Source organism: Wickerhamomyces ciferrii, contig 00054 (genome assembly GCF_000313485.1).
Source record: "Wickerhamomyces ciferrii WGS project CAIF00000000 data, strain NRRL Y-1031 F-60-10, contig 00054, whole genome shotgun sequence".
NCBI lineage: Eukaryota > Fungi > Ascomycota > Saccharomycetes > Phaffomycetales > Wickerhamomycetaceae > Hansenula > Hansenula ciferrii.
Window position 1 is genome coordinate 96,211 of NW_011887686.1, and position 15,053 is coordinate 111,263.

The window sequence follows — 15,053 nt, forward strand, 5'->3', positions numbered from 1 at the left end:
TATTTGAAAGCTGATAAGTATTTAATTTAAATTTACAGAAACTTTTTGGTGAAAAGGTAATCATTTTATTATGAAGATAGTGTTATTTCAAAACCTTAATTCATATTTTCTACTTTAAACCTATGAAGTCAAAGTTTGAAATTTTTAATATTTTTAAAATATAGGTTTTTAAACTTTGAAATAAAATTACCTGATCCAAATATTCATTAAATTATTTTGAAATCAAAAAAAAATTAATAATTACTGTCTTAAAAGGAGCTGGTGATAAAGAAATTATTGGTATCAACATACCTGAAAGGTTTAATACCGATATTTCAAGAAACTTATGATGTTATAAGAAATTATTGTTTTACCGGATACATACAGCCGGCGCAAATATATCGCGAACTTATAGCTATTCATGCTTAATTTTATTATTATGAAGTATAGATCGTTAAATTGTACCAATATTATTATAATAGCTAGTAATATAAATGTAAATGACAATTCATGGTTGCTATAATTAAGATAGTTCATGATCTCATCGTCAATCTGATCATAGATTACTAGTATCAAGCTAATTTTACAATGTGACTAATTCTATAAATAATAACTTCATAAATAATATTTAAATATAACCAATATAGTATTATACACATGCAAAATCCAAACACCTTCTATGAACTTTCCCCTCTATATATAAACAATCAATTAAAAATCACCAATCTAAAGCTGCATCACCACCACCACCTGTTGAAGCAATTGGAGCTCTAACTGGAACTTTAATTTTAAATTTATTATCTAATTTCTTAAAAGTTGCAATACCTTCATTTATAGATTCATCTTTTTTAACTTTCCATTTAGTTGTACCCAACATTTCATCTAATTCATCTTCTGGTGGTAAATTAATCCAAATCATATCATCATCTTCTTTAATATCAAATAATGCCACTGAATAATTATCATCATTTTTACAAGCACCTGCATTTGGTTTATCTTGTTCTAAATTATAATTCTTTTTATGTAATGGACATGAAATATAAACATTATCATTTTCATCTGTTGATATAATACCTTGTGATAAAACAAAAGCACGTTTATGTCCACACATATTTTGTGATGCATATAATTTGTTATCTAATCTAAATAAAGCTAATTGAGTATCAGAAACTAAAACTGTAGTTGATGAACCAGCTTCTTTTTCAGGTAATTCAGATGAAGGACAGATTGCCTTCCATGAAGTTGATGACCATTTAATATTTTTAAAATCTTTTCTTTCAACTTTATCATTTTCTGGCCAATCAGCTGGACGTCTTTGACCTCTTTCTCTAATAATTTCAACATTTTCTTGTTCTTTATCAGTATTTGCAAATTGTTTAAAAATTTTCTTATCTGGTTGATCAACAGCTTCTTTCCATTCATCAAAATAATGACCAACTAATTCATTCATTTGATCTTCTAATTCTTTACAAATACCTAATTTATCGAAAACAACAACATCTTTTAAATATTCAATACCACCATCTAAATTTTCTAACCATCTTGCGGTTCTTTGTAATCTATCAGCAGTTCTAAAATAAAACATTAAATATCTATCCAATAATGGAATAACTTGATCTGGTGCACAATCAGCTTTTAATAATTGAGCATGAGCAGGTTTCATACCACCATTACCACCAACATAAACATTAAACCCATTTTGCACTGCACAAAGACCAAAATCTTTTGAATGGAATTCTGCACAATCTCTAACACAACCTGAAACACCACCTTTCATTTTATGAGGTGATCTAATACCTTTATATCTTTCTTCTAATCTTAAAGCTAAACCAACAGAATCTCCAATACCATAACGACACCATGTAGAACCAACACATGATTTAACATTTCTTAAAGATTTACCATAACCTTGACCAGATTCAAATCCATTAGCATATAATTCTTCCCAAATTTTTGGTAAATCTTGTTTTAAAGCACCAAATAAATCAACTCTTTGAGCACCTGTAATTTTGGTATATAAATCATATTTTTGTGCAATATTACCAATTGAAATTAATTTTTCAGGTGTAATTTCACCACCAGACATTCTTGGAATAACTGAATAAGTACCATTTCTTTGAATATTACCTAAAAATTTATCATTTGTTTCTTGTAAACCATGAACATCACTATCTAAAACATGTCTATTATATAAAGTTGATAAAATTGAACCAATTGTTGGTTTACAAATTTCACAACCTGCAGCTTCAGGTTTTGAACCAAGATTTTGCATAACTTGTTTAAAAGATTTATATTGTTTAACCATAATAAGTGAAAATAAATCAGCTCTTGATTCTTTAAAATGAACACAAAGAGCATTTGATAATTGTTTACCCATTTTTTTCATTTCAGATTCAAAAATTGCCTTCATTGTTGGTTCACAACCACCACATGAAGTACCAGCTTTTGTATTTGATTTTAATTCACCTAATGAGCCAGATTTACCAGCTCTAATACTTTCAACAAGCATACCTTTTGAAATGTTTTGACATGAACAAACTTGAGTATCATCTGATAACATATCAGCATCTTCATCATCTTCACCACCTTTTCCCAAGATGAATTCTGAAGCTGGACATGGTAAAGGTTTTCTTTGTTTAGCAATTGATGTAAATTTTGTAAATTGTTTTGTATTACCAACAAGAATACCACCAAGTAAATATTTACCATCTTGAGTCAAGATTAATTTAATATAAATCCCTTCAATTGGATCTTCATAAACTAAAGATCTAACTTTTTTCAAAGTATAACCTTTTGGTAACCATTTTGGACCATTTTTATCAGCAAAATAATCACCAAATGAAGCAACATCAACACCCATTAATTTTAATCTTGTACCAATGTCAGGTTCTGCAAATTCCTTTGGAGAATGAAATTTAGCTTGAATTAAATTAAAAGATAAAATATCAGCCATTGTTATACCTGGAGCAATTAAACCAAAAGTTTTATCATTCCATGAAGCACATTCACCAATAGCATAAATATTTGGATCTGAAGTTTGCATATGATTATTAATGGCTAAACCACCTCTTGAAGAGCAATTAATACCAGCTTGAATAGCAACTTCATCACGAGGTTTAATACCTATAGTATAACATAATAATTGACAATCTTCTATAGTACCATCATTATATTTAACACCTTTCAATTTACCTTCTTCATTGAAAAGTAATTCATCAACTGTGGTTCCAACTCTTGCAGTGACACCTAAATCACGAACTTTATCAGTTAATAAACCACCACCTTTTTCATCCATTTGTTGAGATAATAACCATTTAGATCTATGAACCACAGTGACATTATCAAAAGTTCTCATATCTAATAAAGCCTTACCAGCTTCAAGCCCCAATAGACCACCACCAACAACAATTGCTCTTTTCGTTATATCTTTTGGAGGAGTTAATTTATCACTAAAATCCAACATTGAATTTAAATCATCAATAGTACGATAAACAAAACAACCCATTTTTCTATAGTTTCTATAATCATCTCTTGAACCACCATTTATTGGATCTGGTAATAAATGAGTTGGTAAAACACCATTTGAACCAGTAGCAAAGACTAATAAATCATAATCATACATGTTATCTTTAGATGTTATGACAAATTTTTTATCTTTATCAATTTGAGTAACAGCTTCATCAACTTTAAAATCCCATCTATCTCTATTTCTTTCTTCATAAAAAGTCTTTGGTGATAATAACAATTTGTCGAAATTCTTGTGTTCAAAATATTCAGTTAATCCAACTCTATTATAAGCTAAATATGGTTCTTCACCAATAACAGTATAGAAATATTCTTCAGCAGTATCATTTTGTAGCATTTTTTCCAAGAAGGCAATCCCAGTCATTCCCAAACCAACAATAACCATTCTTTTAACAGGACCATATTGTGAAACGTTTCTTGTCTTCTCATGAGGAAGTGGTGGGACACCACCAATGTGTTCTTCAACCTTCATCTTGTTGTTAACTTGAGTATATCAACAAGTACAATTGAAAACTTAGAAAAACATTTCAAAGTAGAAAAACGAGAAATCTATAGGTTTTAATCTCTTACAACATAACATCTCCAGCACCTTTCAAATCACTGCGTCTTTGTCATCAAAGCAGGCAATAAAGCGGAAATTTGATTGTATTGATGATGTTTTCTTTTTGGCATTTGAGATTTTTCATGATTGATAACGAGAATCGGTCTGAGACCAGACTATCAATTGTGAGACTCAGGGCCCAACATGCTTATCTCAGACCATGGTATATTCTCCGCTGGGACTAGCTATTGTTGATTTTGAAGATTCATTGCAGATTTGATTGAAAAGTTACAAATTGGAAGGCTGTTATTGGATAAGGCAAGATAAGAAGATTAGATGATGAGACTAATGGAAATTGAGGGACCAATGGCCCAGTGCCCACAAAAATGAGGAACCATCTTGTGATTTACGAGCTTAGTAGAAATTAGATTCTATCGAGTCAGAGAAGGTTTTTTACAAAGCTGAAAAGTGGAAAATTGAATTGCTATAAATGACAGAGAGTTAATGGATCAGAGTCAGAAAGGTTTAAAGAGATGTAATCTAGGTCTACAATTAATATGTTTTTCATTTAAAAACCAAATTGACGTCTATAATTAAATAAGTATAAATAAATAATATATAAGATCTAGAAATATACAACTCTTGATGCATCAAATCCAGTTTCTGCAACAAGTTTCTTAACACCTTCAACCATACCAGGTGGTCCACAAACTAAAACCAAAAATTCACCATATGATTTTTGTTCTTCAATATATTGATTCCATAATAATTTATTTAAACGTCCAGTTAATCCATCCCAATTTTTTGGTACATTATGGAAATCTGATAAACAATGATCAACAATTAAATTTGAATTTTTTGTAGCAATAAAATCTTCTAAATCTTTTCTACATAATATATCTTCTTCTTTTCTATTACCATAAAACATCTTCATTTTAGTATTATCTTCTTCTTGATCAACAATTTCTTTAATAACTTGATAACATGGAGTTATACCTGATCCACCTGCAATCATGAAAAATGAATCAACATGTCCTGGTTTATTATTAAATGTATAATTACCATTACTTATATATTCAAATTCACCTGTTGGTCCTTTAATTTCAATTTCTGATCCAATTGACATACTTTCTAAAATTGTAGTCATTTTACCACCAGGTATACCATCTTTAGGGAAATAAATCTTAACAAGAACTTCTAATTTACCTTTTAATTTATGATTTGATTTAGGTGTATAAGCTCTCATAACTAATGTACCATTTGAATCTTTTGATCTAATGAAAAAATGTTTACCAACTGGTAATCCAGTTGTTTGTTCTTCATGTTCTAATGCAAAATGGAAAATTCTTGAATCATGAGAAATAATCTCTTTTTCAACTAATTTAATCTTTTTCCATATTTTTGGATTTAATAAAGTTGCAGTTTTTTCAATAACTTTATTTGTATTTTCCACAAATTTTTTATCATCACTAACTTCTAATTTACCTATATGGAATTTTTGTAACATTCTCTTGGAATTATCTGAATGAATAGCCATAAAATCATCTGTTGCATCATCACCTGCAACCATAGTGATTGATTGTGCACCACCAGGATGTTCTTCTAAAAATGGAGTACCTGTGAAAACATGACCTTTAACAACAAACCAAGGATCTTCATCATTTTCATGTTGACTTAATTCTTCCTTAGTGATTATTGTATTAACTTTTTCAGGATTTAAAATCATTTGTAATTCTTCATCAACATATTCTTTACGTTCTTCTTCTTCACCACCAATAACTCTTTCACCCCATGTATTTGATAAAATATCACCACCATCTTTTTTAACTCTATCCATCCAACCACCTGGTTTATTAGCAATTGTTGGATGTTCAAATTTAATTTCATCTGGTGAGGAACCTGGTTGAATTGCCACTCTATACCACCAATTATTTAACATTGATGTTACATTCCAATACATTGTTCTTGGTTGAACAGTCATTGAAATATCCATAGCTCTAACAACTAAACCAGTTGAATCTTTAAATTCAGATTTTGGAATTTCGATATCCCAAAAACACCAACAAAGACATGACATTCTTTCACAAACATTTATTGTACCACCAAATAATTCAATATAACCAGCATCACGAAATTTATCTTCTGGATAGTTTAAATTACAAAGTTTCCAATTTTTACCAGAATCTAAAGAAACTTCAACACGACCAACTCTTTTACCACCACCATTATATGCAAAACCTTTAACTTTATATAAATCATTTTGTGTAGAATCATTTATAATCATTCTTTCTTCATTCTCAGGGAAAACAGTTATACTTTGTAAATTTAAATCATAAATTGCATATCTTTCATCTTTCCACCAATGATCTTGAGTTGCAGCCATTTCAGGTGTAACCATTGTTGGTAAAACTCTATTATCATAAAAATGATACCAATTATCACTTGGAATTTCAGAAACAATTAATCTTTTCAACCATTTAACAGATCTACCACCAATAACACCTGGAATAACACATCTTAATGGTTTACCATGATCAGGTTCTAAATAAATACCATTTTGTTTATAAGCAAGCATAATATTTCTTTCAGGATCACGAACCATATGTAATGGGATACAAGTACCATAAGCACCTTTAGCAGGATCATCACCACCTTCCATCCAAAGATAACGAGCTTTTTTAGAAGGGTTAGCCCTTTGTATAACATCCCAAAGGAAACAACCGGTCCATAATGAAGTTGAAACACCAGCTGCACCCCAATTGAAACCTTTACCCTTTTTAACTTGATTTTGTTCTTTACGTCTATTACCAGCACAACATATAGTAATAGGATTTGTATATTGAGGGAATTCTTTAATCATAGCACCAATATTCATTTCAAAAGGTGAACTAACATCACCAGAAACTGAAAAATTCCAACCAAGTACTCCTTCATCTTCAACATGTGGTACTGGACCATGATTTCTAACAAAATGTAAATCTGATGAAGTTATAAAACCATCATTAAATAAATCAGTTAAAGGAGCTTCACAATTGAAAGGATGGGACCCGGTAAGACGTAATAATCTTGGATCTCTAGCAACTTTATTATCTTTAGTTTGTAAATCAATATCAAGAACTTTAGTTTTTTTAGTATCAAGTCTAATTGGTAATTTCCCTAAAATTTGATCTAATGTTTCAACATCAGATTCACTAACATGAGAACTTGAAGCATCACTAAAGATTGAACTTTCAGTTTGAGTTTCCAAAGATGATTCTATAGCTTTATCAACCAGGCTCATATTAATCTTTAATTGATCTAATTAATTATATGACCATCATCTATTTAATTATAACTAATGATCATTTTACCAAAAAAATGGCCTTTCACAAGTTTATATTATCAATTATCAAACACAAAACAAAGCCAACATGCCAACCTTACGTCAGAAAAACAACATAGGCAGTATTCCTTTTAAAGCCCGCTAAAACATTGCATATTAAACTCCACCATCAAATTTTAAAGATAACAGAAACCATCATACGCAGTTTCCAAATTCCAAGTTAAAAATTCAGTGATGTTTTCAGTTTTTCCGTTATCATTTGAATTTTTTGTATAGCGAGTCGCGACCGTTTGATCAGTCCCTAGACCCTGAAAGATAAGACTCCTTTATTATCCGCTTGGGTCTAGACATAATTTTTTTTCCATATAGACTCGAATAATTAATACTCATCGTAATAAACTACTATGAAAGAGCCAGAATGATTTATATACTTGATGAATCTTCAAAGATAATCATGTTCCCCATATTCACTTACGGGTAGTGCTGGATTTTTCTACACATAGAAATGAAGTTATTAAATGCAGTTGATTGTCAAGGTGAAGTCCATTTGATTATTGGATCCACGTTGAACATTTCATTCCAAAGAGCATTGAAAATTATAGAAGTTGGTGCTAAACCTGTGTTGATTCATGATGGAGATATTCCAAAGAATTTAAAACAACTTATAGATGAAGGATCTGTTGAATGGATACAGAGAGAATTTGAACTTGATCATCTACGTCAATTAGGTCGTTTAGAAGTTGAGTCAATAGTGGATAAAGTATTTGTTGTTCAAAGTTCTATTAAACAAGATATTTTCAACCATTGTAAAAGACTAAGAGTTCAAATAAATACATATCAATCACAACTTCTATCAACATTCACATTATTATCAACTTATCAAAAAGGTGATTTCCAATTTGGTGTTACAACTCAGGGTAAAGGATGCAATTTATCATCAAGAATTAAAAGAGAAATAATTAAAAATTTACCTTCAAATATTGATTCAATAGTTTCAAATATTGGAAATTTAAAGCAAAAATTAGTGGATAGTGACCAATATGATGAAGAAATTGACTATACAAATGAAATGATGCTGATGAAAGAAGATATTCAGTTGAGAAGATCTAAATGGTTAATACAAATGATTGAATATTATCCATTAAATAAATTATCACATATAAACATCAATGATTTTACAAATGGTTATGAAAATTTTAAAAAACAACCAGCTGCAAATACTGTATCGAACAAAGGTTCAATAACATTAGTGGGTTCAGGTCCTGGTTCATTATCATCATTAACATTAGGTGCAATTCATGAAATTCAAAATGCAGATTTTATAATTATGGATAAATTAATACCACAAGAAATTCAAAATATATTACCTAAAACCACTGAAACATTTACATGTCGGAAATTTCCAGGGAATCAAGAAGCTGCACAACAAGAAATTATGAAAATTGCAATTGATGCCATCAGAAAAGGTTTAAAAGTTTTAAGATTAAAACAAGGTGATCCTTATATATTTGGACGTGGAGGTGAAGAATATCAATGGTTTGCTGAAAGAGGTATCAACTGTAATGTATTACCAGGCATAACAAGTGCATTAAGCGCACCAATATTTGCCACAATTCCAACCACTCATCGTGGTGTTACAGATCAAGTATTAATATGTACAGGTACTTCTAAAAATGGATTAATACCTCAAGTTCCAGAATTTAATAATAAGAGAACTACAATTTTCTTGATGTCATTACATAGAATTGAAGCATTAAGTGAACAATTAATTAAAGAAAAATGGCCCTGTGAATTACCAGTTTGTGTTGTTGAAAAAGCTTCAAGTCCAGATCAAAGAATAATTAGAAGTGATTTACAAAATATTTCAATGGCATTAAGACAATTAGGTTCAAGACCTCCAGGTTTATTAATTGTTGGATGGAGTTGTGGAGTACTTAAATCGACTAAAGGATCTAAATGGTTAGTTGAAGAAGGTTTAAATAATGATATGATTGATAATGGTATAATGAATATAATTAGAAAACTTAATTAATGATACTTTTTTTTTTGACACATGAATAATATACAAGTTGTAGAAGGTACTAATAGTATGTAATAAAACAGTACCTATATCATATTACAATTACTGAACTCTTATTCGCTGGATTTTTCATAATATTCCAATGTATTCATTTTAAGTTCCCCAGCATATATGTTGGCAGTTATTATCGATATCTCAAAAAGATGCCATTTATTCTCCACTAAAAGTCCAAGACCCCATATTATATATTATTGTGTCAAAGATAACAATTCATTCTCTATTAATGTCCGTTGATTGAAGCAAATGGCTTTAGCAGATTACTTAGTATTTATTTATTTCGTGCTTTATCAGTTTAATTAAACTCGTTATCAATGATCTAGACCCAGATCCAGGGACTAATCAGACATCAAGTCCGAGACTAAATAAACAATAATACTCAAAAAATTCAAAATAAAACAGCTTGGAAGATGAATTTACTCGTGGCTTTGATTGATTTAACGTTAAAGATAATTTGATATGCCATGTTGATGAATCATATCATTTAATAATTATTATCTTGTTGTTTAAACTGTTGCTAAGAAAGATAACGGTGTTGGTTAATGACTTTATAAATATAACCTATATTCTTCATGATTATATTGATTATTATGGTACGTGATACAAATTGAATCGATATAGATACTAGAGAAGCTGAATATACTATAGACATATATTAAGTAAAGATGGGTAACTTTATAACAAATCTATATAAAGCACCAGAAATAAATCCAAAGAATAATAAAGCATTATCAATACCAATTTTAAATCCATTAAATAAATATGGTAGAAATTTCCATTTAGCATGGTTAGGATTTTTTGTTTCATTTTTATCATGGTTTGCATTTCCTCCATTATTAGAACATTCAATTAAAAAAGATTTAAAATTAACTTCAATTGATGTTGCAAATAATAATATTGCTGGATTAAGTGCTACATTAATTGCAAGATTTTTATTAGGACCAGTTTGTGATTCAATTGGACCAAGATATTGTATGGTTTTAGTGTTGATTTTAGGTACAATTCCAACAGCATTAGTTCCCCTTGTTCATAATATTCATGGATTACATGCTATAAGATTTTTCATTGGATTATTAGGTGGTAGTTTTATACCATGTCAAATGTGGACAACAAATTTTTTCGATAAATCAGTTGTTGGCAGAGCAAATGCTTTAGCAGGTGGTTGGGGTAATGCAGGTGGTGGTGTTGCATTCTTTGTTTTACCATTAATTAATGATGATTTAACCAGAAGAGGTTATGATTTATCAAAATCATGGAAATTAAGTTTTGTTATTGGACCAATGATTATTTTATTAGTTGTCGCTATATTGACATTTGTATTTGGATCTGATTGCCCAGAGGGGAAATGGAGTGAAAGATCAGATATTTTACAAATTGGTGTTGATGTTAGAAAAGTTGATATTGTTTCTATTGCATCAAATCATCCAGCTTTAAGTAATCAAGTTTCCCGTTTACCAATTGATCATAAATTAAGTCATAAAGATGATAAAATTGATGATATTATTGGAGATTCAAGTACAGATACATCAAATCAAGATCAAAATTTAGATATTGTACAAACAAGAGTTGGTGAAGTTGTTAATTTAGATGAAATTATTGAAAAACCTTCATTGAAAAGTATATTGAAAACCACTTTCCATTATAGAACAATGTTGACTGCATTACCATATTTTACAACATTTGGTGGTGAATTAGCAGTTGAAGCTATATTAACAGGATTATATGTTCAAAGATCAGGTGGTCAATGGAGTCAAAGTTATGCAGGTTCATGGGGTTCAATGTTAGGGTTATTAAATGTTGTTACAAGACCATTAGGAGGTTGGATATCAGATTTATTATATGCAAGATTCAAGACAACAAAAGTTAAGAAATTTTGGTTATTATTTCTTGGTGCCATGGAAGGGATTTTCCTTATTTGGATTGGATTAGTTCCAAGTTTATCAGTTCATGGATTAATTGGAGCATTAGGTGTTATGTGTATATTTATGGAAGCTGGTAATGGTGCAAATTTTGCTCTTGTTCCTCATGTTAATAAATCTCATACAGGTATAGTTGCTGGGTGTACAGGTGCAATTGGTAATTTAGGTGGGATATTATTTTCATTAGTTTTCAGATTTTCCATAAAGAATGGTGTTAGTGAATATATGAAAGGATTTTGGATTATTGGTATAGTTGTTGTTGTTATTAATGTTGGATGTGGTATAATTCCAATTAAAGAAGATAGACCTGATGAATTGAATCATGAACAAAAGATTGATGTTTAGATAATATATATGTTGTATTGCTTTCAAATATTGTAGAACATTATAACTATCAATAGCACAAATAAAACTGATATGAACCAAGAATCTAGATCTAGATGAGAGATGACCTCCACAATAATGGACCCTCAATGCTTGGTATCGTATATTGTCTGTACAAGATACACAGTTGTCAATGCATATGTCACTCCTCACTTCAACACGGTGGCTGATAATACAACAATACAACAATACAATGTATCCACATATTTAAAATCCACAGTAATCATTAAAGCTTTTACTTATACTTCTTACTAATCAATACACACACTAATTACATAATCAATAGTAATCACGCACTTCCACGTGACTGATTACATAATAATTACATAATAAAAATCACACGCCACTAATTTCATTTTTTTGTTTTTTTTCAATCTGGTAATTTTTTCAAAATCCGTTCGATGAAAAGGCATTAAAATTGACACAATTTAAACACATTTTTAAAAAACAACCAAGTAATTATACTTTTAAGAGGCCACACTTTGACATATGATAATCTATAGATTTGAACTTAAATCTATGAGATCTATAATCAATACATTATATCAATATTATAACTAAATTGTATTATTACCCTAGTAATCAATTGTACTAGTTATCATTATGTGTCAATTGTGCCGTTGAGAAAAAAGAAACGGCATTTCCTCGTAAATACTGAAAATTTTTATAACCTCTCAACTCTCAAATTGTCGGTTATAATTCGTTGATATGATACAATACTGTGGCTTAAAAAACAAATAAGTACTCAAATAAAATTATATTTCTTATTCAAATCTTCTCATCTTCTCATATTCTTTATATATATTGAGATAATCCAGGATTTCAACAATAGATTGTATAGAAAATCTTTGTTAATCCAATCAATATATCAACATGGGTAAATTAGATACTATAGATATAGTGGAACCTGAATTTAATTCTTCAGAAAATGAAGAACCATATATTAAACCACAAGATAAAGGTTATAAAGATATTGGTTATATTAGTGCAATTGGGTTAGTATGTAATCGTATGATTGGTACTGGTATTTTTGCAACACCTGCTACTATATATGCTCTTTGTGGTAATTCAGTTGGTCTTAGTTTAATTATGTGGGTTGTTGGTGCAATAATTGCAGCTTCTGGTTTGTATGTTTATATGGAATTTGGTTCAGCAATTCCAAGAAATGGTGGTGAAAAAAATTATCTTGAATATGTTTATTCCAAACCAAGATTTCTTGTTACTTCAATGTATGCAGCATATGCCTTTTTATTAGGTTGGGCAGCTGGTAATTCAATTATTTTTGGTCAATATATCCTTACAGCAGCTGGTAAAGAATCAACAAGATGGAGTGAACGTGGTATTGGTGTTGCTGCAATAACATTTGCATTTATTGTACATTCATTACATATTAAAACAGGTGCATATATTCAAAATGTTTTAGGTTTATTTAAAATTGGAGTTATTTTATTTATTACCGTTACAGGTTGGGTTGCATTAGGTGGATGGAAAAAAACTGATAATTTCCATAATTCATTTGAAGGTACAAGTTCTGCAAGTGCTTATGGTGTTGTTAATGCTTTATATAACGTTATTTGGTCATTTGTTGGTTATTCAAATGTTAATTATGCCTTGGGTGAAGTTAGAAATCCTGTTAAAACTTTAAAATTTGCATCACCAATTGCTTTGGTGCTTGTTGCAGTTATTTATTTATTTTGTAATATAGCATATTTTGCAATTGTTCCAAAGGAAGTTTTACAAAATTCAAGTACAATTCTTGCAGCTGATTTTTTTGAAATTGCATTTGGTCCAAAAGCTAAAAAGGCTTCATCAGTTTTCGTTGCATTAAGTGCATTGGGTAATGTTATGTCTGTTATTTTTTCCCAGGGAAGAATTATTACTGCATTAGGTCGTGAAGGTGTGTTACCATTTCCAAAATTTTTTGCAACATCAAGACCTTTCAATTCACCAGCTATTGGTCTTTTACAACATTGGATTGTTTGTGTTATTACAATTTTAGCACCACCACCTGGAGATGCATATAATTTTATTTTAAATTTAATTTCTTATCCATTAAATGTTGTTAATTTCCTTGTTGGTTTAGGGTTATTATGGATTAATTATAAAAAATATAAAGGTGAAATTCAATGGAATCCACCTTTAAAAGCAAGTATACCAGTTACTATTTTTTTCACATTAAGTTCATTATATTTAATTGTTGCACCATATGTTCCACCAACTGGTGATCAATCAGTTTATAAAGATTTACCATATTATGTTCATTGTGTTACAACATGGGGGATATTTTTCATTGGCTTAGTTTATTGGGTTATTTGGTCCAAGATTTTACCAAATATTTTCCATTATAAATTACATATTGAAGAAATTAAAGGTGAAGATGGATTTTGGAGAAAAGAAATTAAAAAGATATCAAATGATGAATATGATTCATATTTAAAAGAACAAGGTGAACATGAATTGAATGAAATTGATAGTGATATTAAAGTTAAGGAAACGAATAGCCTATGAGCGAACTGAAAGAAGTGAACTGAACGATAGTGCAGTGAGCGAATAATCAATCTATTAATACCATGAACAAAATTTCATTCCTTTTCAGTTCCTATTTGATTTAATGTTATGATTTTCAATATTAGATTTATGTATAATAGTAATGAATAATTTAATTATGTAATGAGTTATGTAATAACAGTCAACTAGTAGTAGTAAAGTATTATACAGGGATCAATACAAGGATCAAACACCATCTGATGAATCATGATGTTTAAACTCCGATTGAGCTATTAACTAATTGTAACTAGTTGTACTTATATCCAGTTGTACTATCTGTCTAGTTATTTGTTATTTGTAATTGTGGTTTATTATTACCCCATAATTTCAATTTTCAAGGAGTCCTAAATTTTAAAAGGAGTCCGTGCGCGGGAAATCAATTTGAATTTTGTAACAGTGGAATGGCTGAACAGGAAATTAATATGGGAATAATAGACAGCAATGAAGACAATTATGACAATTATCAATTGAATATACAATAGAATATATAATAGAATACTATATAGTATAATCTATAGTATTATCTAGTAGTCATAGTCATAGTACCACTCACTCACTCACTCACTTCGTTCATTCGTTCGTTCGTTCATTCGTTCGTTCTTTTCCCTCCCGCCATTAAACAAAAGTCATCAATTCTCCACATTTAAACTAAATCTCTAAAAACCGATAAACTAATAAACTCAACAAATAAAACACTTGTTTTAAACACCGTAATCCTTGTGGGGGTACATATCACTATATAAAGATTGATTCATCCCT

General features: G+C 29.7%; 5 protein-coding genes across 5 annotated transcripts; 3 read left to right on the forward strand and 2 right to left on the reverse strand.

The window, feature by feature from the left end:
• Positions 1–697: 697 nt before the first annotated feature.
• Positions 698–3,976, reverse strand: BN7_2411 (nitrite reductase (NAD(P)H) large subunit; the record flags this gene model as incomplete). Its single annotated transcript, XM_011277007.1, has 1 exon — positions 698–3,976. One exon carries the CDS (start codon positions 3,974–3,976, stop codon positions 698–700), a length of 3,279 nt encoding a protein of 1,092 aa, XP_011275309.1.
• Positions 3,977–4,670: 694 nt separating this feature from the next.
• Positions 4,671–7,325, reverse strand: BN7_2412 (nitrate reductase (NADPH); the record flags this gene model as incomplete). The annotated part of the gene is made up of 1 exon (XM_011277008.1): positions 4,671–7,325. The coding sequence occupies one exon, from the start codon at positions 7,323–7,325 to the stop codon at positions 4,671–4,673; it is 2,655 nt and encodes an 884-aa protein (XP_011275310.1).
• Positions 7,326–7,872: 547 nt separating this feature from the next.
• On the forward strand, positions 7,873–9,399 carry BN7_2413 (Siroheme synthase; the record flags this gene model as incomplete). Its single annotated transcript, XM_011277009.1, has 1 exon — positions 7,873–9,399. The coding sequence occupies one exon, from the start codon at positions 7,873–7,875 to the stop codon at positions 9,397–9,399; it is 1,527 nt and encodes a 508-aa protein (XP_011275311.1).
• Positions 9,400–10,109: 710 nt separating this feature from the next.
• BN7_2414 (uncharacterized protein) lies at positions 10,110–11,708 on the forward strand (the record flags this gene model as incomplete). The annotated part of the gene is made up of 1 exon (XM_011277010.1): positions 10,110–11,708. The coding sequence occupies one exon, from the start codon at positions 10,110–10,112 to the stop codon at positions 11,706–11,708; it is 1,599 nt and encodes a 532-aa protein (XP_011275312.1).
• Positions 11,709–12,620: 912 nt separating this feature from the next.
• Positions 12,621–14,255, forward strand: MUP1 (Mup1p; the record flags this gene model as incomplete). The annotated part of the gene is made up of 1 exon (XM_011277011.1): positions 12,621–14,255. One exon carries the CDS (start codon positions 12,621–12,623, stop codon positions 14,253–14,255), a length of 1,635 nt encoding a protein of 544 aa, XP_011275313.1.
• Positions 14,256–15,053: the final 798 nt, after the last annotated feature.